Below are 24,962 nucleotides of genomic sequence, written 5' to 3'. Positions count from 1 at the left end.
TTGATGTAATGACTCTACCTAGACACAGCTGGTAAAGTGAGAATAATGCTCAAGTTTGCACAGTTTAAACACAATGTAGACAATAATTAGAAATGCTATCTTTAGATGTTTAGGATAAGCTTTTTCTCAGAATTGCACTGATTTTTTTTTTTTTCCGAGTGGGGCTTTTTAGTGCATATATACAGAAATACTAAAAACGTAAGAAAATAGAGCAAATCAGTGAGCGCTTTGGTCAACTTGAAAGACTGCAGGAAATAAACCAACTGATTTTAGATCTGCCTTTTTTTTTTGACTGAATGCATAAAATCTTTACATTCTCCATATTTTTCATGACTACCATATGATCAAATAGTTTTAGGTGACAGATTGCAACTGATAAGTTGCTGTAGTATGCCACAAGTCATGCTCAGCCTCCGCTTGCCCTGTGGTGAGGGTGGAATAGGAAGCAAACAATAAAGATAATTAATCATCTCTATCAGGAAAATTGCCACATTTTTATTTCAGGTAACAAAAAAGATATAGTTATGATACACAGTGACCATAGAATCCAATAAAGCAAGTTCTGCAAATGAATAGAAGGTACTTTTTCTTTAAATGAAACTACAAAATGGCAGCTGGTTTTAAAAACAAAGCCAATTGTTTTACATTTAATAGGCTACCACCGGCCTCTGCTAAGATCCCCAGATCTATTCCTGAGCTCACATAGATTCCAGAAAGTCAAACTTTTCAATAGTATGCAAACTTTCCCTCTGCATCCCAAAAAATTCTCCTTTAGTAAAGAGGTGATATGAAATGTAAGGCAGCATGGCCGTATCTATCATTTTAAATTGCCTTCATGCCGCATCAACTTGTTTTGTTTTGTTTTGGGAAGCAACCATAATATTGAGAGACGGGTCTTTCCTATTTTTTCTGCTTCTCATTTCTAACTAGATTCACTATGGAGCTCCCAACTGCATCTCTCTGATCTATACATTTTTCTCTGTTCAGGAAGACACCTGGAAAGAAGGGAATACATTAAAGGAGTGTGTTGGGGGCAATGCTTTGGCCTTTTGACATCCTATCTAGTCTGAAGGGATTCTCACTATTGCTAAGGAGGGGGAGTGTTTTAAATGGAGGTTTTAGAACGAAAGTAGAGGAAGAAGGTGCTTTTTCAAAAAGAAGTAGGGTACAGGCCGGGTGCAGTGGCTCACACCTGTAATCCTAGCACTTTGGGAGGCCAAAGAAGGCATATCACGAGGTCGGGAGTTTGAGACCAGCCTGGCCAACATACTGAAACCCCCTCTCTACTAAAAATACAAAAATTAGCCAGGCATGGTGGTGCACGCCTATAGTCCCAGTTACTCGGGAGGCTGAGGGAAGAGAATCGCTTGAACTCGGGAAGTGGAGGTTGCAGTGAGCCGAGATCATGCCACTGCACTCCAGCCTGGCCGACAGAGTGGGACTCTCAAAAAAAAAAGAAAAAAAAAAAGTAGGGTACCAGGTCATCCACAGGGCTGTGGGAAACCAACAAAGCCAGGAGGCCACCCCATTTTTTTGGAGTAAAAACCAATAGGGGCAAAGGCATGCTGTAATTTTAAAGAGACAGGGAAGATCATCTCTGTAAGTAAGTAGCTGGTCTTTGCCATTCCTTAAAGAAGAGACAGAACTTTTCATGCCATGTGGTGAACTGGGATGCAAAGGCTCCCAGTAGGAATAATACATCAAAATATTTACTCCAACATGTGAATAACTGATAGCAGAGCCCTTTTCTAGAACTTTGCATCGTGATGGTGGTGCATGTTTGGGAGGGAGGTCACAGAAGAGGAGCAACAATGGGCAAACTAATTTAGCTTGCTTAAGATTGCCAAAAACGGGCAGGGTCCAGCTGGCATTGAGCTGAGGCCATCAGGAGCCTCCCGGCTAGAGAGGCTTTGGGAATAGCTTTGGGAGCAAGAGAAGGAAGGGGGAGGGGAGAGGAAGATGGGTAGAGAAGGTGTGGAAAGAGGAAGAGCAAGAGTGAGGGGATGAGAAATGCCTGCTTTACAAAAACCAATCCATTTCTACAGGCCTTAATTAAAAGAAAGACAAACGCTCATGTAAAAATCCACACCTAGAGGCTCTCAGGTACACAGCGATCACAGGAAAGGCAGGGTGTGCAAACAAGCTTTCATTAAGAGACCTGTCAGCTCTGTTTCATTTCTCTAGACTGCTCTGCATTCTGCTGGCAACCCAGCTGGAAAAATAATGGAAGGACAAACACGTCTGAACAGGCAAACGAAGGTGGGAACATTCCACCTACAAAACAGGACAGATCAGAAAGATGCCAGGGAAGGGGGATGAGATGGCATTTTTCTGAGCAAACCACCATAGCCCCTCCCCCTAACTCCAAAGTCATCAGAAACATGATTTTCTGGCTTTTTATGCAGCAACAAAAAGACATGGTGTTCAGAGACAACACTATTGGTTGTCCATTCCCAACTCTCTTACACATCCCAAGATATGATCCTGTTTTGGTGTTTTAGAGTCTGAATGTCTAGGGCCAGGGCCCTTCTTCAGTTCTTAAGGGTGAATCTTGGTGAACCTAAACGGATCATGGTAATACCATCTCCCTTGCTAAGGAATGGTTAAGACATTGTCATGTGACATCATTATGGGACAACGTCACATGTGACCACAAGCCCCAGGTGATCATTCTGACCAATAAAATGTGATAGGAACTGGGTTTCTCACTCTTGAAACACACACACACACCTCTGTGGGGAGAAAGAAGCTTCCTTCTGCCTTTGAACAGATGTTATCTGGAGCTGTTGCAGTCACCTTGTTATGAGAAAGCAGCTGACACAGCAGGAAGAGAAGGAAGATGGAAACCTAGAACACCTTGACGAATTTCTTGAATGTATAGCCCTGGAATGCCCTACTTCCAAAGTTCCTGTTATAGAACAGAATTCACGTCCCTACTGTTTAAGTTTCTATTAAGTGTGGCTTGAAGCTTTGAGGACCATGCCTGATGCAGGGTTATCTAGTGAAGTAGGGGAGAGAATGCCACACCCTTAAACAATGATCCTAAAAAAGACAAAAGATGGCTGTAAGTAATTGCAGAAACCCCCTTTAATGCCTGTGGAACAGAAGAACCATGTTGGATGGGGAAAGCAGGGGCAGGACACACGTGTCACATATCTATGGGGTGTTATCATGGTTACATCTGTGACAGGATCAACTAACTGGCTCTCATTTCACTTAACAACATAAGACCTTCCCAGCTGACTATACACAGTTCAGGTTATCACTCCCTACGACTCCTGCTCCCTGCCCTGCACCCTAGATTCTCTGGGACTCACCGCAGTTTTCCTGACTCTGATGGAATGTGCTGGAGTCTATTACGAGCCCTGCTTTTCAGAAGGTGTTGAACAGGCCCTGAAGATGTGCATCTGGCCGACGGTGGGTCAAAACCAGAGTTCTGCAGGCTGAGCTTTTTCCTTTTATTATTATTATATTAAACGTGGCTGTGTTTTCCTTCGGTGGCTCTGGCATCCTACGAAGTAGTGCTGGACATTTGCAGGCAGTCAAGGCCCAGTCCAGCAGGAAGAATGATTTCCGCGACTGACTGCTGGTCTGTGCAAGCCCTCCAGCTGCGGGAGCAACCGCCCTTGAGGAGAAGTTGTGGGGTGGGCCTGGTGGGGAGGGGGATAGGCTGGGACAGAAGGAAGGATGGAACATTGGGCCCAGTGGCCAGGGGTCAATGGGATGTTCTTCTCACCAGGAACAAGAGAACGCTGACTCCAGCATGCTCCCATTTCAACTCCAGTCACGGGAGGTCCACCCAGTGTGCGCCAGACAAAGGAGTGGGTGCTTCTGGGCTGCACTTTGGCCTACTTCAGAGGAGCAGCACAGGAAGGGATGGGGAGCCCATTCTGCTAGCAGACTGATTCCTGGAGATGCAATCTGGGAGGGATGTATCTGTGTGGCTGGCCCCTCGTGTCCAGATGTCACATCTTAGAGTCACGAGCCTGGGACAAACATTGAATTTTTAGGATGCATTTTCACTAAGAGAGGCTACCACTCTGGGAGCCTCTTTTTCCTGCAAGGAGCGCCTCTCAAAGGAGTGATTCTGGTTCTCAGAGGCATTCTGAGCTTTGGGATCTAGTCTCAGGCTTTCCAGGGAAGGAAAAAGCTATGGCTGGATGACCTTTTAATTTTCTGCGGTGCCGGATGCCACCTAGAAAAGCTAATCTTTATCTGCAAGGAAAGCACCAGCTGGGATTGAGCATGCCCCCCTTTCCCACCCCTGGATCATGTTCTTGGTTCCACATCCCCCCTTGCTATGCTGTGGTGAAGCTTTTTTGTTTTCCTCTCTCTTTCCCATATAAGGTTATGAGCTCTGTGTCTGGTCTTTGAAATTCTAATACTTGATGGCACAAATGAGGCAGCCTCCACATTCTGTTGAAGGAGTGAAGGGTTTGGAAGTTCCAGGTGGTGCGGGGAACTAGACTGGCTCCCAGCAGGTAGATCTTTCCCAAACCTGAAATGGCCATACGATCCTGTATGTGAGACAGGTTGAATGCAGAGAACGAGCATTTCCAGGCTGTAGCTCTCATCTCATCTCACAAAAAACCAGACCACCACTGGGAGTCCTGTTCCCCGGCTTTTACAAAAGCTCACCCCTCCCAATCACTTCAGATCAGTTAATTCTCCAGATTTACGAGCCAGAAAACTCAGCTCTGGCACTCAGCACGCAGGCCTCAACAGGGGCTGTGGATTTCAACCCAGAAGCCCAAACTTCTCAGCCTGCTGAAGGCCCTTCCACCTGCCAGTCTGCACAACAGCAGTGCTGTGGGCTCCATGCCAAGCACACCCATGCCAGGCAGTCCTACCGAGCGGGCCCTGACTTGATGGGGTGCAGTCATGGGCCCTCTGGACACGTTCTGCTCAATTACACCTTCCTCTCCAGCTGCCTAACCTTGACCAAGATGGGGACCTGATTAAAAACCCCATCAGTTTCTAGCTCTTCCCGTAATTTTGATTGACAACATTAAATGCTAATACAAAAACATCTTATCTCTGATAAAACAAAAGCTGACAGAAAGACGGATGCTGACAACCAGCCATATGGTGGACACAATTCCTGGGCCTGGCCCTGTTCACAGTAGCACTCTCTGGCAGAAAGAGATGACACTGAGAAGCTTGAGGACCTACATTTAATAAATCAAACTGTACTGGCATCATCAGAATATTCACAGTTTGCAACAGGATCAGAGCATTTTCTCACTTGCAGACTCGGAGGTGTTTCAGGAGAAGGCGACGTGGGCGCGCCGTTCTGATGCTTCATTCTTGACCCTCTCTGGGGCTTTCAATGTGTCATTGTGCCAGATCCCTCTCCCCTTCAGGTTTTCACGGTGCTCCTCGTACCTCTGCCCTCTGGGATCCCTTTGCCGTCTTCCTGTGTGGAAGCTTCGGCTGCTGGCTGGCTGGCCTCGATGGAGTCCAGGTGAGATCTGGGGAGCTCCCCCTGGATGGCCAGGCCCGGTGGGGCTGGCCCCGTCTCACTCCTCTGACCCTCCATGGGACTCTCTCTTCTGACCTCTTCCAGTTCTGCAGCTGCCTGTTCCTTTGTCAGTTTAATTATTTCCCTTCCAAGGCTGTTTACTTCTTCCTCAGAAGGTAACTGGGGTAATGAAGGATGAAAGAGCTTGCATTGGTTCCCGTGGCTCTGATTTGCTGGGGAGTTGACAGCGGGCCTCCCAGCATCCTCAGGCGCTGTCAACGCCTCAGCAGCGGCACAACTTTCATCTCCTTCTTGCTTCTGAGCCTCCCCTGAAAACAGAACGAGGACAGCATTAAACCTCTGGCAGCAAGTCAACCCTCACCGCCCCTCTTCTGCCAACCTCCCGCCCAGCCTACCAGGACAGGGCCTCTGAAAAAGGAGCAAGACTTTTTTTGGCTCCCCGTGCAGGGAACTGGAGATGAAGGGGAACACAGGACCCAGGTGAAACCAGTGAACATGCATTCTAGTGATTCCTGCATTATTAACAGAGGGCAAGAGAGCACTTGGGCCATGTCATAATCCATCCTTTCCAGGCACCTGGTTAGCTTCTGTTCCATTCTCTAATGGCTGCTTCTTGTGCCCATTAAATATGTATATTGAGGACAAAGGTTTTGTTGGTTCTGCAGCTCAGAACTGGGTCTTGTTAGTAATGAAAAAAGGTTCCGGCTGCATTGAGGGTGGGAAGCAGAAGGATAGTTCGGGAAGGATTTAGTGCCACCCCTTCTCCACGATTCTCCATCAGCATCTCATTCCTTAATGCAGATACCTGGTGTTCCTCAATATAAAATAAATTATATGCAAATACAGCCTCAAGCTTCCTCCCCTGTTGAGTTGTTGTCCCTAAACCCCTTTGCCATAGGATGGAAATTCTAGCACTGCAACAGGAAGGACATGGGAGAGAAGGGTGAGCCCTAAAGTGCTGACATCCAGCCCTCATTTTCCTACTCACATGCTTTGTGATCAGGACAGGACTCTGATGCTCCTTCTGAACCTAACCAGCAATGGTTGCTCTGCATGACTAGGAAGCAGCACAGTGGAGCCAGCTCTTAGTACCCGGGCATATGCATTCAACAACAGACACTGAGTTTCCCCAGAAGCCAATCTCTTCTCAGCCTCCGGCTAAACAGTGAAGAAAGGTATGATAGAGCCACAGTGGGACTGGGTTTAGCCTGGGCGCAGGTCCTAGACCAGGAATAAGGGGCCCCCAGGAACACTTCCTGGTACCCCTGAATGGAACCACAGCAGAACCCTACTGTAGTGGGGCTTGCTATCAGATATGTGCAGGTATGTTTTCAGGCTGTAAGTTGGAACTTGGGGAGCTGGAGAACTGCAGCAGGTTAGAAAGGATGTTGAGCATCATCTGGCCATGCCATTTTCCTGCTTAAAACCTTCTACTGGAGCCTTGTCACTTTCAGGATAAATTTCCTTTCGCTTAGGCCCTTACGAGGTCCTGCTGATGCGCTCCTGTTTCACTCTGCAGTTTCATTTCCCACAATTCCATCACACATGTCCTCCCAGCCATGCCATGTGCCCATTAGGTCTCCACACACACTGATCAGTTTCTCCCCTCTTTTAGATAAATCCTCCCAGCTAATGCTTATTGGGTGCTTTTCCACGCTACGCACTGTGCTAAACATTTGACGTGTTTATCTCATTCTAAATTTAAGTCCATGAGAGCAGGAACCGCATCTGACTCATCCAGTGTCTGACACATTCTAAGCATTCAACAATATTTAAAAAATAGTTCCCTTTCTTTTATAAATGGAAGTATAATACACATAAAGAGAAGTGCACAAAACTCACGTATCCAGCTCAATGAATTTTCGCAAAGTAAACTCACCCATATAACCAGGATGAGAAACAAAATATTACCAACCCCTGCAAACACTTTCGAGTCCAGGACTCCTGGACCCCCTTTCCAGTCCCTTTTCTTCTGCCAAGGATAACCATTAGCCTATTTAAAATGCCGAAATGAGATCTGCTTGGTCCTGGAACTTTATATTCAGGAATCTTGCTGTGCTGGGTCCTTTCACTTCACATGATGTTTGTGAGATTTACCCATGTTTATGAGTACAGAATTTGTTCATTTGAATGCACCACAATCTCCAACAGGTATGTAAATGTTGAATGAAAATGGGCAAGCTGGAAACAGAAAAGGATACAGAAATGGAGAGCAGACATATTAAACGATTCACACCATCACTCAAAATTGCAGAAATCTAAGTCCTAGCAAAATGTAGTTTTTCCTCTACCAGAATGGCAAAAATGAAAAGGTTTGACAAAGCTCAGTGTGGCGAAGGATGCAGGGAAACAGGTACAATCATATGTTAATAAAGAAAATAAAACTTAGTAAGACTTATAGGCCAGATATTTCAAGACATATTGTTCTTAGATACTCACTACAACACTACTGTTTTTAAAAACAGAAGTCTGGAAAAATCCAAGTGCTCATCAACAGGGGATTATGTATACAGATTTACTTGCCAAGTTGCGAGATTCTTTCTGATAATATGCACTAAAAATTGTAGGTTGTCTTTGGAAAGCAGACTGAGGACCACAGCAAGAAGCAAGGGTGGAGGAAGACTTTAAGTTTAATTTTCCATCTTTCTGTGCTATTTATATTTTTTAACATGTGCTGTATTCCTATTTTATAAAACAAGATATGCAACCTCCAAGATTCCACCATCCATTATCACTTCATCTTTCCTTTGCTACACTGATCTGTAAAGCTAGGAACCCATATCCACTGCTTCCACTTCCCAGTGCTGATTCACAACTTCAATCCTTCAGTCTATCCTGCGTCCCCCCCGCCTGTGAGGCCTCCTACACCTCCCTCCCCACCCTGTAGCATACTTTCCCATTGGCCACATGCTCCTCACAAGCTGTTTCTCCCTGTAGTCTCTCCTTCAATCTAGTTCTGTGAGCATGATGTATTAGTTCCCTATAGCTGCTGAAACAAATAACCACAGATGTAGTGGCTTAAAACACATTTATTCCCTTATAACTCTGGAATCAGAAGTACAAAAAAATTTCGCTGGGGCTGGGCACAGTGGTTCACGCCTGTAATCCCAGCACTTTGGGAGGCTGAGGCAGGCGGATCACCTGAGGTCAGGAGTTCAAGACCATCCTGGCCAACACGGAGAAACCTGTCTCTGCTAAAAATACAAAAATTAGCCAAGTGTGGTGGTGCATGCCTGTAATGCCAGCTACTCAGGAAGCTGAGGCAGGAGAATCACTTGAACCCGGGAGGCAGAGGTTGCAGTGAGCCGACATTGTGTCAATGCACTCCAGCCTGGGTGACGGAGCGAGACTCTGACTCAAAAAAAAAAAAAAAAAAAAAAAATTCACTGGGCCAAAACCAAGGTTGTGCTCCCTTGGCAGCTCTGGGGCAGAATCCATTTCCTGCCTCTCCCAGTTTCTGATAGCTGCCAGGATTCCTTGGTTTGTGGCTGCATCCTTGCTATCTCTGCTGCCATGGTCACACTGCCTTTTTATCTGTGTGTGCACAATCTCTCTCTCGCCTCCCTCTTGAAAGGATACATGATATTGCATTTTTGGCCCACCCGAATAATCCAGGATAATCTCCTAATCTCAAGATCCATAAATCAATCATATCAGCAAAGTCATTTCGCCATATAAGGTAACACTTACAGGTTTCAGGGAATTGGACCTGAACTCTTTGAGGGTCAGTATTCAATCTCCTACACATGCCTTCCCAGTTTCCTTTGTTGATTCTGATATTTCCTTCTGGCCCCTCTGAGGGCACTTTCCCCAGTGATCTGCCATCTGTTTTTCTTCATTCATTCTCACTCTTTGGCTATCATATGACCTTAATTCCTGCCTCTGAGTACAGCTCCCAGATCTATATCGATGGCTCTGCTAGCTTCTTGTAGAAGAGACAGACCCACGTTTCTGGCTGCCAATAGGATTCTCTACCTGGAAAATCTGCTGGCACTTTCCAGAAGATAGTTTTCCCCCATAGAGTAACCTCTTGTTTGCAGTTTCAGCAATGCTTCATAGTCACATGGGCTTAAGACCTTGAAGACCAGTCAACGCTAAGTCCTGTCTTTGTCCCTCTGTATTAGTCTGTTTTCATGCTGCTAATAAAGACATACCCAAGACTGGGTAATTTATAAAGGAAAGAGGTTAAATGGACTCAGTTCCACATGGGTGGGGAGGCCTCACAATCATGGCGGAAGATGAAAGAAGAGCAAAGGGACATCTTACATGGCGGCAGGCAAGAGAACGTGTGCAGAGGAACTCTCATTTAATGAAACCATCAGATCTTCTGAGACTTATTTGCTACCAAGAGAACAGTATGGGGGAAACCACCCCCATGATTCAATTATCTCCACCTGGCCCCACCCTTGACATGTGGAGATGATTACCATTCAAGGTGAGAGGTGGGTGAGGACACAGACAAACCATATCAGCCTCAGTGCTAGAGACTGAATTCTTGTGTCCTCCCAACATTCATATTGAGGCCCTAATCCCAGTGTGATGGTATTTGGAGGTGAGGCCTTTGGAAGGTACTCAGGGTGAGAATAGTCATGAAATGGATCCCTCATAATGGGATTTGTACCCTTATATGAAGAGGAAGGGGCCAGAACCCCCTCTCTCTGCCGTTTGAGGATACAGCAAGAAGGCCGCCATCTGCAAAACAGGAAGAAGGCCCTCCTGAGTCACAGAATCTCTTAGCACCTTGATCTTGAACTTCCCAGCCTCTGGAACTATGAGAAATAAATGTCTGCTTATTGTTGAAAACACTCCGTCTATGGTAGTCTGTTATAGCAGCCTGAACTGACTAAGACACTCAGAAATGTTCCTTGCCTCTGCCCACTCTTCTCTTTGCCCAACACCAAACATTGCTTGGATTTCTAAGGTTTCTAGATAAATTGCTGAGGCATATTTCCCCATGGTTCAGCTGGATGTGACTTTTAGACCATCCCCCCAGCCAATGAACAGGTAAGCATTCAGAAGGCAAGTGCAAACAATGCCCAATATTTCCGGAACTCAGACCCTGGCAGGTGACAGGTATGTGGTGACAATTTATAAGACGAATTTACAAGGATTATTTCATAATTTTGAAAAAACGTGTATTTAAAAACACACGAGACTAAGCATGTGGTTAGATACTTTAGGTTAAATATAACCTAAAAAGGGCCAGGCACAGTGGTTCACCCCTATAATCCCAGCACTTTGGAAGGCTAGAGAGGCAGATCACGAGGTCAGGAGTTCAAGACCAGCCTGGTTCACATGGTGAAACCCTGTCTCTACTAAAAAAATATAAAAAATTAGCCGGGTTTGGTGGTGTGTGCCTGTAGTCCCAGCTACTCAGGAGGCTGAGGCAGAAGAATCGCTTGAACCCAGGAGGTGGAGGTTGCAGTGAGCCAAGATCGAGCCACTGCACGCCAGCCTGGGCGACAGAGCTAGACTTCGTCTCAAAATAAATAAATAACTAAATAAATAAAACCTAAAAAAGAAATACAATCTAACAAGTTTGAATTAAAATGGAGCTTAGAATTTCTGCAACATGTAACAATGTTATTACATCTGTGATCCACTCTAATTTTAATACAACATAAAAGTATTGATATGACATAAAAGTATGGATTGATATGCATGGTATGTGGTGAGCATTTCTTAATTACATAATTGAATACACTTTCGAGCATTTATTAATGTTTAAAAGTTTTTAAAGGACTGAACCTTGGTAAAAACTCTGAGAAGCTCTAGAAGAAATGAAAGAGTGAAATCAGAGGGACTTTAGGACTAAAATGAAACTACCAAGATGAAGGGTGCAGCACAAGGAAGAGAAAATGATCACAGACAGAAGCAGTGATGTGATAACAAACATCAGTATCAACAGAGAAAGGGACTGTGGGTTTCAGCTAAGTAAGGTGGATCTTGGCTGCTGTCACCACACCCTATAGCTCTAATTCTCCTGATAATACATTTGCTTTTCACATTCAAAATAAGTTTCCATTTCCTTTAGCCTTTTTGATGACCACAGACAAATCCCAGGGACAGAATTTTGATCAAATCTACTTTATGCTTTCTGAAGGCTGCATTTAGTCACAGACAACTATGTTGACTCTCCTAAGAATTCACTGACCTCAGTAAGCGTTGTATCTGCAAAGGAGACCATTACTTGTGCTTACAATGAAACACATGAATGTAATAAAGCAAGCCTTGATTTTTTTAAAAAAAATAGCTATTCAGATCGGTTCAGCCAGGATAAGGTATGTTAGTTCCTGATGCGCAATATATAGATGTATAGATGTGTGAATAAATCAAGCCTGGATTTTGAAAAAACAACTATTCAGATCTGTTTAGCAAGGATGAGGTATGTTGGTTTCTAACAGGTTCGTTTGATTCTAGTCTCCTCCTGCACTCATCCAACCTGTTACGAGACAGGAGCCTTCCCTAAAGCTTTGCTACCTAAAGTGTGGTTCATGGTCCAGTAGTGGCAGCATCACCTGGGGACTTTTAAACATGCAGGGTCTCAGGCTCTGCTCCAGAATGACTGGTTCTGAACCTTCACTTTAATAAGATCCTGGGTGATGTGGGTGCACACTTCAGTTTGAGCAGCACTGCAAGCTTGAAGCACAAAGCTCACCATGTCTTTGCCCAGCTATACATCATTTAAAGGCTGCCAGTGTCTCGGGAACAAAGCCTAAGCTCATAACCTCACATTCAAGGCCTTCCATGACTAACATCCATCTACATTTCTACCTGGCAAACCAACTCTTCTTTTTCCCTCTACTCCAGCCACACTGGCCCTTCATGTTGCCCGCCCCTGTCCCCAGCACCTATAACTCACAAAGTTGATTCCTCCATGACTATCATTCTCTCTTGTATGTCCCAGGGATGAACTTCAAGAGTCACCTCCACCTCCACATCTTCCATGATGCCTATTTGATTAAATCTGGCCAGAAGTAAGACTCCTACCTTAAATATAGAAACTTGCCTGATTAATTTTTTAACCTTGTTCCATAGTGGGGACTCAACAATAAATCGCTTATTAAATGTTTGAATATATGAACAATATACACGACTGCGTGAATCCATGAATATATGAGTACATCTCTTTAAATACCACTCGTTAATATATGAAAGCAATCCTTGAATTTACGGTATTCATTTAAGGTTGTATTCAGGTTGCTACTCTAAAAGTTCTTAAAATGGTACTTTTGAAAAAGAAAGACAAAGATTTCTGACTTGCACAAACATTTATCTACATCTAAGGTAGCTCAGGGAAGCAATCACATAATTTTCATACTCACAGATGAAAATTTTTATAGTGGTCATACAGGGGACATGAGAAACAGCGGGTCAAAATGAGCAGGTTTCCAGCATGGTGGGGAGGCTTTATTTAAAAGGAGTAAATTACGGTACTTGCAGCAGCTAAATTTTTCACCAACGTGAAACGAATAAACTCCTTCTGGAAATTACTCTTATGAAATTACTTCTTCCAGGACACTTAATAGTATATTCTAGTGCCCCTGAAAAATTAATTAACCTTACTCGTAACAACCTAACCCCTAAACCATCTGTGGTGTGTTTTTACTGGAGGTCAGCTTAATCTTCTCTACCTTAATTTACATCTAAGTGAGGGTGGTCTAAATTACACAGGGGACTTTCAGTTGCTGGTATTTTGCCTTGTGCCATTTCGTTAGATGACATTCTGCTCATATCCAAAGGTATGAGTCTCTTTTAATATGGCAAACCTCTGAGATTAGCAGGGAGAACTTTTTAAGCAGCGGGTGCCGGGGGCTGTGTGTGGGGCCAACACCGCTGTCCTCATTAGGGGTTAAAACACAGCCACAATAAGAGGAATGTACTCAGGCTGTAATCCTACTCTGTTTACTTTTTCTGAGAAAGGCTAGATTTTCAGAGCCTCAGGACCACAGAGCTACAGGAGCCAGAATCTAGGACTGGATTGTAAGTCAACAGCAGGATTTACCAACCCACTCCCCCATTCTTTTCAAATCTAAATTTTAATTATTAATTTTTTTTTCTTTGAGACAGGATCTCACATTGTTCCACGCTGGAGTACCATGCCATGATCACAGCTCACTGCAGCCACAACCTCCTGGGCTCAAGGGATCCTTCTGCTTCAGCCTCCCGAGTACCTGGGACTACAGGCATGTGCCACCACTTGCAGCTAATGTTTTAATTTTCTTTTTTAGAAATGAAGTCTCACTATGTTGCCCAGGCTGGTCTCAAATTCCTGGCCTCAAGTGATCCTCTCACCTCAGCCTCCCACAGTACTTGGATGACAAGTATGAGCCACCCTTAGACTATCTTTTTTTTAATCCAAAAGATACCTAAAATTATACTCAAGTCATTATCCGGAGACAAAAAAAAGTTACTAAAAATGTCACGAGCATTGAGCTATCACTGGGACCTCTGGTTACTTGCTGTGGGAGCAAAATCCTCCTTTGAAGATTCTAGAATCTTAACTCTTAAGCTGTGGGTGTTTTATTTTTAAGGACAGACACATAGCATTGCTATTTCTATAAAATATTTCTGAACCAGCCAAGAACAGGAAAATATTATAAATAATAGTAATTATTTGGTGTTTTAGCAAACAGAATCATTAACACTTATTATTAATAATGATACACATATCAATGATGAGGAGGCAATGAACAGATACAAATACATTATGACACAAATAATGTGGAAAGAAAAAAATATTTCCTCTAAAAGATAAAGCAACAGTATCTCTTTGTTTAAAAGATTGCTAATCACCCAAAAGTGTGTCCCCCACTCCCACTGCCACTGGCCCGAAGGGGCGATTCATCTTCCTTTGTTAGCTGCTCTCTGATAGGCTTTGTCCTCCCAAGTGTGCGCTGCTTTCTGTTAGAATTGATCACAGATGCGACAGTGATGAGGCCATCCTGGACACTAACAGCCACGGCGTAAATGCTTCCTTGTTCCCACCCAGCGCTGTCGGAGGATGGGATAGGAACAATGAGAGCTAATGATGCAACTCTGGAAGCTATCATTTTGAATCAGTCCGTGACTTACACCGCCCTTGTGAAAATCAAGCCAGGCTCATGCTCCATTTCAGGTTAGCAGGCCCAGGTCCACCCCGAGGCTCAGCAAGCCCAGAACAGACAGAAGGCTTTGGATCTCCATGTGGACATTGGATGCTGGCATGGCATAACCACCATCCAAGACATGCTCCAAATCACACAGGGGGCCACGGTGATTCAGGCCAGCCTTACAAGCAGCCACATGAGGCTGGCTGCAAAGACCCAGCCTTGCTTTCTGGCCAGTGTGGAACCAATTAAAGTCAGGGTCTCTCTCTAGAAATTCTCCCCACATGTACTTGGGGGGTAACCTTTCTGCTCAAATCCCAGATATGTCCTGGCTTCTACCACTCCATGAACTATTATGGTCTTATGATCAGGCTCTCAACCCTGTTGGCTTATCTGGGTCTTCTTATTCAGCGATAAGAAGTGGTCTTACCACTCCACGTGCTATTATGAGTGATTTAAAGCAATGACTAGGCATTATTTTTCACGAGCCTTTGGGTCAGATGGGTGGTTCTGGTTCTGCTAATCTAAGCTCAGCTCGGCAAGGCTCCCTCATCCGTATGCAAGAGAAAGCTTGCAGAGCCTAGCTTAGATTAGCAGAACCACCCATCTGACCCAAAGACTCATGAAAAACAACACATAGTTGTTGCTTTAAGTTCCACATTTTGAGTTGGTTTGTTACCCAATAATAGCTAACTGACACAGCTGGTTAGTCCATTTAGCTGAGAGCACAGTTTTTAGGGCAGACAATCATGAGGTTGGAAAGGTAGGCTAGGCCAGGCTGCAGAGTTGAGATGTTAAGTGGAAGACAGTGGAGAGCCACTTGGGATTTTTGAGCACGGCACAAATGTGATGAAACAGTACTCCAAAAGCTTTATTCTATAGTAGCAGGATGAAGATGAGAATAAAGCAAAGACAGTCAGGGAGGATGGAAAACCAGGAGAGGAACCCTCCTGACAAGAAAATGAGGGCCTGAACCATGCCAGAGGCGGTAGGTCCTGAGGTGTGAAAACTCTGCAGAAAGAGTTGAGTGCAAGACCACATGTAGATGGAGATAGAAGGTTGACAGTGGTTGACAGCTCCAAGGTTTTGAGCCTGAAAAGCTGAGAGGGTGACAAAAAAAAGACGGAAGAAAGCAGGAAGAGTTGGGGATGCCATGCTTGAGAAGTCCATGGAGTATTCAGGGCAAGGGAAGTTGGGGCTCTGGGAAATGTGAGGTGTAATCTGCAGATGCAACCCAGAAGGGGAAAATACTTTGAGAGTATTTTAAAGAGGTAACGATTAAAGGCATGAGTCTGAGCAAGAGAAGATGGAAATGTGGATGTATATTGTTTATTTATTGATGTGTAACGAATTACATCAAACCTAGCAGCTTAAGACTCAGAAGTCTGAAAACAGTTGAGCTGGGTGGTTCTGGCTAATGGTCTCTCACGAGGCAGCCATGAAATGCTGACCAGGGCCGTTGGCAGCTGAAGGCTTGACTAGGGCTGGAGAATCTCCTTCCAGGATGTCTCACTCAAGTGGCTGATGGCTGGAGGCCTCAGCTCCACACCACGTGAACAGTGTGGACAGCTGCTTGAGTGTTCTCATGACATGGCTGCCAGTCTCCTCCAGAGTAAATGACCCAAGAGAGAGTGTAAGGGACAAGTCTCGTGTCTTTTATGACCTGGATGTAGAAGTCACATACCCTCACTTCTGTATTCTATTAATCAGACAGACTGATCCTGATACGACACGGAAGACGGTTACACAGGGGCATGAAAACCAAGGGACAGGGACCATTTGGTGCATTCTTGGAAGCTGGCTGCCACACTGGGGTGGCAGAACAAGACAAGCAAAACTTCAAAACATAAGAAGTTTGTTGGGAAGACGACTCCCACATGGGAAGAGATCAGGCTCTCAAACCTGTTGGCTCATCTGGGTCTCTACATAGGTCTTTGATCCCTTCCAGAACATCCTGCCTCCAGAACTGTCTATCTGGTAGAGGAGGAGCTTCTCTCCCTATTCTACCACTTTGCAGACTTCCCATGTACCAGGCAACATGCTAAGATTTCCCTGAGGTTGACATGATTGTGTCACTGTTTTAAAGGGAAGAAAACTGAGGCTGAAGTCTCCAGCCCAAGTTCTCATAGCCAATGTGATATGGAACTGGCCATGAACCCAGGTTGTTCAGCTCCAGGGTCCTCACTATTTATTTTTTGAGATGGAGTCTTGCTCTATTCCCCAGGCTGGAGTGCTGTGGCACAATCTTGGCTCACAGCAACCTCTGCCTCCTGGGTTCAAGTGATTCTCCTGTCTCAGCCTCCTGAGTAGCTGGGACTACAGGCATGCCCCACCACACCCAGCTAATTTTTGTATTTTTAGTAGAGACGGGGTTTCACCATGTTGGCCAGGCTGCTCCTGAACTCCTGAGCTCAGGTGAAACACCCACCTCCACTCCCAAAGTGCTGGAATTACAGATGTGAGCCACTGCACCTGGCGCAGGGTCCTCACTCTTAACCTCTCTGCCAACATGCCTAGAGAGCAGGGGCCTGCATGCTGCAGTTAAAACCTCCCAACAACATGAACCCACAGAAGCAACAGAGGAAATCTGAGGAATGTCCCAATGATGCCAAAGCACAGGCAGGAACGGGAAGCGGAAGAGACCTATGTTCATTGAGCCACTCCTCTGTGGCAGGCACAGTCCAGGTAAAGATGGAGAAATTGAGGCGTACTTACCATCCTTGGGATTTGCTTTGTTCTCAGTGGGCTGCTCGACAAACTTCAGCAGTGGGGATCTCGACCTCTGTGCACTAGGAAGAGTGGGGTCGCTGAACAGTATGGTGTCCTTTCCCCCTGTTGCGGAAAAGGGGAAAATGGATGCCTTATATCATCAGTGGAGCTGGGTTACATTTAGGCCCACACACTTAACTGGCGCAGGGCTGGCTGCCCACAGACACTACCATTGAAGGGAAGCCTGCTACGACTGCTGACATCCTCCATACTTCTTTACACTATTGCACCACCCTAGCCCTAGCCCTTGCACACACACACACACAATCCTTATCATTAATTTAGTATTGAATTATAGGCCATTTCTTACTTTCCTCTCACTGCTTGATGTATATTCATCTTGCTTCCCTAAGTGGACCACAGGTTCTTGGAGGGGGCGATAAGCATTTCTAGAATGCCTGGTACAGAACTGAATTCACAAAGTCAATGCTCAAAAGGGTAACAACACATTGGTGGGCTATTACTGGAAGAGACACTGATTCTTCCCAGGTGTTGGTAAATGAGAGAGAGTTGGCAATTCTTTGATGTCACTGGAACTCTGCTCTCCAGTTGGCTAAACACTATGATTTGACTCCTACTTTGGGAAAAAAAGAGGAGGAGGAGGAGGAGGAGGAGGGGGAGGAGGAGGAGGAGGAGAAAAAGAATGTATTGTGTCTTATTCCACCATTCAGTAGTTTAAATGGAGACACAAAAAACAATGAGCAGAAAGAACAGACTGATCTGATTTATACTAGAAGAGGCTCTTTTTCCCTTTACTTTCAACATGGTTTGAAAATATCATAACATGTTTCTTCATCACCACTGCAGAAGGTCAATGCTATTGCCATGACATAAACTGTATCAGATCTGGGGAGCTGCCACTCTTTCCTGTCCTCCCATTTTGTATCTATGTGGAGACCAGAGATTAGAACAAACAGGGCCACAGCATAAAATTCATTCAGCCAAGTCCCCAAAGCTAATTTCATCCTTTAATATTTGTTTTGTACTAATTGAATTCTCTATTTCAATTGACTATTCTAATCAGAAAAGTTCAAGGAAAGGTAGATAATGCATTTCTACTTATTTACATGCAGGGATGACATAATGCACTGCTGATATTAGCCACAAAAACAAGATATTTTAAACAGAACATACTCCCAAATCCTACTGAAACATTGTAGCTCAGGCCTTCAGGCAGCAAAAGGAAAAAAGGAAATAGTTGTTATTGCATAATAGCCATTTGAAGTTGTACCCAGACCAAACAAAACCACAGAAAATTCTCGGCATTTGTTCACTCAAGTAACTTCCATCTTTTAATATAAATTGTAGAAACAAAACAGTGAGAAATTTCACCAAGTCATTTTGAGAAAAAAAAAATCAAAACCCCCATACACGCACAGACATGGCAATCTCACTGTACAAATACATGATCAATTTGCCCAACTGTGTTGAAATTCAATGCAATAAAAGAAAGGCCTTCCTAGAAGATGAGGCTTTAACAGCATCAAAAGATTCTTGTGCAGAAATGGATCATTCAAATCCCCAGGACTGTACCCGGCAGTAATTAGTTCTGTTAGGTCTTTTGACGTCAAATTCAAGGAATCACTGCTAAAAATTCCAATTCTTGAAACACACATCCAGGCAACCTAAGGCAGTGATTCAGGTTTACATTTCAGAAAATGTATTGTTGTCCACCTGCCTCCCTGTGCTGACTTTTACTTATCGTCCATTCCAGGGAAGCACCCATATGATTCAAGGATGAAGGAGACTGGTTTGTGCGGAAGGTGAAGTAACTAAAACTATAGGTACAACATGGTTTCCAGGGAAAGGGGAGATGGTGGAAATGGTAAATACAAGTTTCTGAAGAGTAAAAAGTCAACGGGGAATGGCTGATTGGGGTCTCACAAAAGGAGTATTTTACCAAGACAAGTGGGATAAATATAGCTAATTAAAGTAGAACACCAGAGCTTCCAAATACAGTGTACAACTGGAAAAAAAAACACAGGAAATTCAGATTTTCAGACTAAGTAAAAACGGGATGGAAGAAGGGAAGAGAAGGAGGTGGTGGAGTACATTTTGGGTTAGAAAAATTGTCGGTTTTTATATTCATTTTTAGTACTGGTGATTAAATTGGACAAATCTTTGTATGTTCTTAGATTCAATTTTAGGACTGGTGATTAAATCACATAAATCTTTATTAAGTTCTTGTATTAACTTTTAGGCTGATAATTAAATTGAACAAATTGAATAAATCTTTATAGGATATCTACAGATTAAAAGAAAAGAAACAATTCACTACATTCACAAAAGTTAAAAAAAAAAATAGATACAGTGACAATTTCAGAATTCAGGTTTGCTAAACTTCATAGTTCCACAGATGAGACCCTGAATATTTATTGCATTTTTCTGATTCTACCCCCAGCCTGCCACGTAGTTTCTAAATTTAGAACACTTGTAGATTTTTTTCAGCAATGATCTACTTTAAATAAGGTAGAATAAAAGGACTTCAAAAAGGTAGAAGATTCTTGTAAATTATGTGGGAGCTTCATTTCTTAAAAAAGGAAAATAGTTTTCATGAAGTTCTGTTTACCTGGAAGACTCCACAAACCAGAAACTTCCAGAGTTCTTAATTTTTTTTCCAGCTCAGCCACCCGATTCCCTAGGATTCTGAAAAAAGGGGAGATGACAGTCGATTACTGAGCCTCCTGTCAGCCCGCAGCCCTGGAAATCCCACTGGTGCCCTAGTAGAAAAGTTTTGAGATTTATGATATATGCTAAAAACAGAGCATTTGTATGTATGTGTGTAAATAATATGTGCTCTATTGCAAGTGCATATGCAAATAGAAAGTACATAAATGATTAAAAACAATACTCAAATAACATGAAAGTGAGCCCTCTCCCAAAAGGTAGTTTTCCTGGGAAGCTAAACAATGATTCCACCGCTGCCCATATCATTTGATGGAATCTCTATTTAAGAAATACTCATTGCAAAGAAGACAATAAATTTTGAATACCCTTAATAGTATCACACCTTGATTCTTTGAGGATGAATCTGATTTTTGGAAACAACCAGGTCTGAAAAATAAGATGGATGGACATGCTTGGTAATGTTGTTTTGAGTCAATAAATAATACCATCAGCCTTCTTAGACCTATGTCTTACTGATGTCCACATTCTTGATATTTAGCACAATGCCTGATACATGGGAAATATTTGATAAATATATTTGATTAAATAAATGCCTTTTTTTCATGACTCATAATTAGCTATGGGAAGAATGAAAAGAGATATTTCAAAAGAGTTTTCAGTAATTGCAGAATCATTAGAATAATTACATTGTTTTCCAAGGTGACCATTCTGAGTCACTAAGATATATAAATTCTAGAATGTGTGTATTTGAAAAGACCATAATGTTTACTTGGAAGCCAAACTCTCACTACATGCATGGATAGACATGTGGGCATACAGACTCCCACATCACTCTATAAAAAATTAAATATAGTTGGGAAATGATTTAATAGTCCTCTAAAACTTGAATCACTTCCCATTGGGCTGGAAATTGAAAAACCAGTCTTTATTTTATTTGGGGGATTTTCTTGGCACTGCTGTGCTAAAATAATGTGGAAATCACCTTAATAGCAAAGTTTCAATTCCTTTCAGCAAGATAAATCAGAACACTAGAATTATTCTCCTATCTCTCTTTATATTCCAGAGATAGCTACACACACCCACATACACACAGAGGCATGAATATGTATATATCTGCACATACATATGGCTGTGGATTCATCCTTGTTTTACCTGAATTGACTTGTATCATCTTAATTAATATTCCCTTTGAGTTCACAGAAAACTCAGGAATTACTCTATGTGGTTTTTTTCCATCTAGGTACTTAGAGCTTTTCTTCTTTGCCCTAAGTCTTAAAATTATGCATAGTCTTTATCAATTACTTTCCACTTTCATTCCATTTGTTGGGTCTCTTTTGCTTTCATGTCCCTGACCCTTCAATAGGCGCTATCCTTTTGTAATCTCGCTTTCCATATTTTGCTCAGACCTTCTGATCCACGCTCCCTTTTTACCAGCTGATGAGTTTGAGATGCAATCACAACAGTGTTCAAGTTGATGCCTGTTTCTTAACGAGATCAGATCATCTGTAGGTGGCTGCTTCTTGGAAACAAAAGATAAGGCTTAACTCTTCCGTGGAGGTGGAGGAATGCCGTCTGAGCAGCATTTGAAGGTGTGGGGAAGAGATACTGGGGTATATTTTTTCTGATGTTTTGGGATAACACAGCCGTTTCTCTCAGAAATGGAACGAAGTGAATTTCCTGGTGTCCCCAGCAATCTACTTTCAGGGCCCCTGCCTAAGTTTGTCAGTGCTTTCTTCTCTGACCTGACTCTTATCAGCATCTGATGCAGGGCTGGAGGTAGTAAAATGGACTCAGTAGAAGTTATGACAGTAGGAATAATAACAATAGTACCACCACCACCAATAGCAACTGTGTTACTGTTAACACAAACAACTAATCTTTCCTGAGTCCTTAACACACATCAGAGGCCATGCTGAACACTCACCTCATCTGTGTTACCTCATCTAACCTGACAAAAACCCTGTGGTATGCATGGTATTGTTATACTCCTTTTACACGTGGACCCTAAGGAACACAGAGGTTGGGCAACTTGCCCAAGGATGCACAGTTTATCTCAAAGTTCTCTTTCCCCAGCCCGCAGCAATCTCATCCACCATACTCCCCTCTTCCCACTAGGAAGGTGAGGAACAGAAGTTAGTTAACTTGACCAAAACCATAAGCAAGACTCAGCTGGTGGTGAGACTGTATTGGAAAGTAAGCCTGGACTTGCTTCTGAAGCACACGCTCTTAACCAATGCCCCATAATGGCACTTTAAAACCAACCTTGACACATTCTTTCTCATGTCTGCATGAAGTGCTCCTTAAAAACTGTTCATGTTGAAACATGGATGTGGCCGCAGCTGCCTTGCAAAATACAAGCCACAATGCTTCAAATGGCAAAGAGGATCTCTGTTAGCTTCACCCTGAAAGAACGTGGCAGGGAGTCCACTGAACCTGGTGTGACGCAGCCCAGGGAGAGAAGAGGGGCTATTTACGTCTTAGTAGCCGGCAGCATGGATAGGTGGAGAGAACAGCAGGAGCCGAGTCCATTAAATTCAGTTTGACCAATGCAACAAACATTTCCTGAGATCCAGCTCTGTAAAGCACTGTGCTACAGGCTGTAGGGGATAATGAGGAGAAGGAGACCCTGTCCCTGCATTTGAGAGACTAAGCGTCTGGTGGGAGACTGACTGATGCATACACACAAAAACATACATGGACAGTGCAGTGGAAAGCTTTAATAACAGCTGGTATTTGTTAATCACTTGCTGTATACCAGGTATGCACACACACTCCCTTGGTGTCCTGCAACAACTGATGTGTCAGCTCTTGTTAGCCTTATTTTGTAGATAGGGAAACTGAGACTCAGAAAGGTCACTTAATTCACCCAGGCTTACACAGCTAGTGAGCAGAGGGGCCAGGCAAAAACATGGGCTTGAAAATACACACATGCTTATTAAAACTGTAGAGCAGAAATGAAGAGCTACGTGGAAGATGAATCGAGAGAGACCAGTAGGAACCCAGACCATGAATGACCTATCTGCCATATTGACAGCATTCAGACTTTTCTATATTGGCAATGGGGAGAGAGTGAAGAGGTTTTTTGTTGTTTTGTTTCGTTTTGTTTTGTTTTGTTTTTTAAGATACGGAGTCTCACTCTGTTGCCCAAGCTGGAGTGCAGTGGCGTGATATCAGCTGACTGCAACCTCTGCCTCCTGAGTTCAAGCAATTCTCCTGCCTCAGCCTCCCAAGTAGCTGGGACTACAGGTGTACGCTGCCACACCCGGCTAATTTTTTTTGTATTTTAGTAGAGACGGGGTTTCACCATGTTGCCCAGGCTGGTTTCTAATTCCTGAGCTCAGGCAATCTGCCTGCCTCGGCATCCCAAAGTGCTAGGATTACAGGTGTGAGCCACTGTGCCCAGCTCAGTGAAGGGTTTTAAGCAAGGAGGCAGCATGAGGAAGTTTAGGCAAAGTATTCTTGATGCCTAGTTGAGAATGGAGTGGAAGGAGTGTGAGTAGAAGCAGAAAGATCAGTTAGAAGGGCATTGTCCAGGTGGGATTGATATGGTCTAAATCAAGCCAGTGGGGATGCAGGGGTGCTACAGGAATGGGGCAATAACGAGGAGGTAGATGAGCTTGAGATGCCTGTGGGAGATCTGTGCAGACACACTGGACGCAGGAAGAAAGGCAAAGATCTGAGAGTGCAGGCTGGGGGAGCGGAGTCAGTAGCTCACCACCAGAGGATGTGAAGTCAGAAAGAACAGTGGAGGGGGCAGAGGAGAGCCAGGACAATGTGCCACCTTGGAAGCCAAGTTGAGAGGGGTGCAGATGAGAAGCGTGGTCAATATTGTCTTATTCTAGAAAGCGGTCACACCGGATGGGAGTTGAGAAGAGGCGGCTTAGAAGATGTGCCTGACACTTGAAGGAGGAATGTTTCGGGACAGTAGAGGGGATGAAATCCACAGTCCAAGGGACTGGGCTGAGACAGAAGCAGACTCTGGGAAAAGTGAATATAGCCGACTCTTCAAGTAGCTTAGCAGGGAAAAGCAGGAGATAAACGGCAGTAGCTCGAGGCAAACTCAAACTTGAGAGAGGTTTGGGGTTTTTTTGTTTTTCGTTTTTCTTGCAGGATGAGGGAGATTTTAAAATTTTCATTTAGTTATGGGTTGTTTTGGGGTAGATTTCAGCATATATCTACCTAGTAGTCTAGGGACATCTCTCAGGACGCCAGGACTCCAGATGGCTTCCCTGCAGTGGTTTTAGATAGTAATGACATCATTGAAGGTAGGACAAGGAGTTTGCAAAGACAGAACTCACACAGGAACTGCACTACTGTGCTTGCTCTCTGGACAACACAGACAGCAGGAATACCTGAGTGAGGGTCTTTAAGGAAAGTCTGGCTCTAAAGGGGAAGCAGGTAACTGTGTCTCTACACACCTGGAGATGCCCCTGCCTCCTCCCACCCCAAGTGGCCTCCTTTGGCGTCTCTGCTCTGATCCATGACACCCTCTTGCTGCTGCTCCCCAAGATGCTGAACTTCCAAGCTCATTCACCATTGGCCAGGGAAAGAGAAGAGGAAACGGTTTCAGGCATAGCAGGAAGGATAGCAAAAGGCCAATATGTCCTCATATATTCACCACCATCTCCCCACCCTGGAGAACTAAATGTGGTGCACAGTGAAACAGCCCTTGAACAACCGCCTCGTCCACAAATGCTTTGCCACCCGGTTTGAAAGACAAATGAACCTCACATCCGTTCTTTCTTGATCACCAGGTAACTGCCAAATTGCTGGCAAGAAGTAGCTCAAGCAAACTGCCTATTAATTGAACGTCGCTCAAGATGTAAAGTCCTAGGTTTCTTCATCAATTCTTCGAGATGGCTCTGGTTGGAGCCTCTCGAGGGTGGTAACTGTTGGGCAGTGGAAAACCAGCAGGGCAGCACACGCTGCCAGGAAGGAACACCTTTACTGATATGTATAATGCTCCAGCAAAATAAAGCCACTTCTTTTCTTTT

At 44.0% G+C, this 24,962-nt stretch overlaps 1 protein-coding gene across 7 annotated transcripts in view; it reads right to left on the bottom strand.

The window, feature by feature from the left end:
* Positions 1-475: 475 nt before the first annotated feature.
* CCDC149 (coiled-coil domain containing 149) overlaps positions 476-24,962 on the bottom strand; it is a 108,296-nt gene continuing 83,809 nt past the window's right edge. For 4 of the 7 annotated variants that reach the window (XM_073012488.1, XM_073012489.1, XM_008017739.3 and 1 more), the window contains 4 exons: positions 19,910-19,986; positions 18,475-18,507; positions 17,287-17,403; positions 1,680-5,790 (listed from right to left, as the gene is read on the bottom strand). In XM_073012488.1, coding sequence (XP_072868589.1) covers positions 5,360-5,790; positions 17,287-17,403; positions 18,475-18,507; positions 19,910-19,986 — 658 coding nt within the window. In that variant the 3' untranslated portion in view covers positions 1,680-5,359. Of the gene's footprint in view, positions 5,791-17,286; positions 17,404-18,474; positions 18,508-19,909; positions 19,987-24,962 lie in introns of all 7 variants that reach the window. The other 3 variants (XM_008017737.3, XM_008017738.3, XM_038008645.2) reach the window with 3 other exon arrangements.

The sequence above is a fragment of the Chlorocebus sabaeus genome, chromosome 27, assembly GCF_047675955.1.
Source record: "Chlorocebus sabaeus isolate Y175 chromosome 27, mChlSab1.0.hap1, whole genome shotgun sequence".
Classification (NCBI taxonomy): Eukaryota; Metazoa; Chordata; class Mammalia; order Primates; family Cercopithecidae; genus Chlorocebus; species Chlorocebus sabaeus.
Note: the sequence above shows the minus strand (reverse complement) of the source record. Positions and strands in the feature narration are given on the sequence as shown.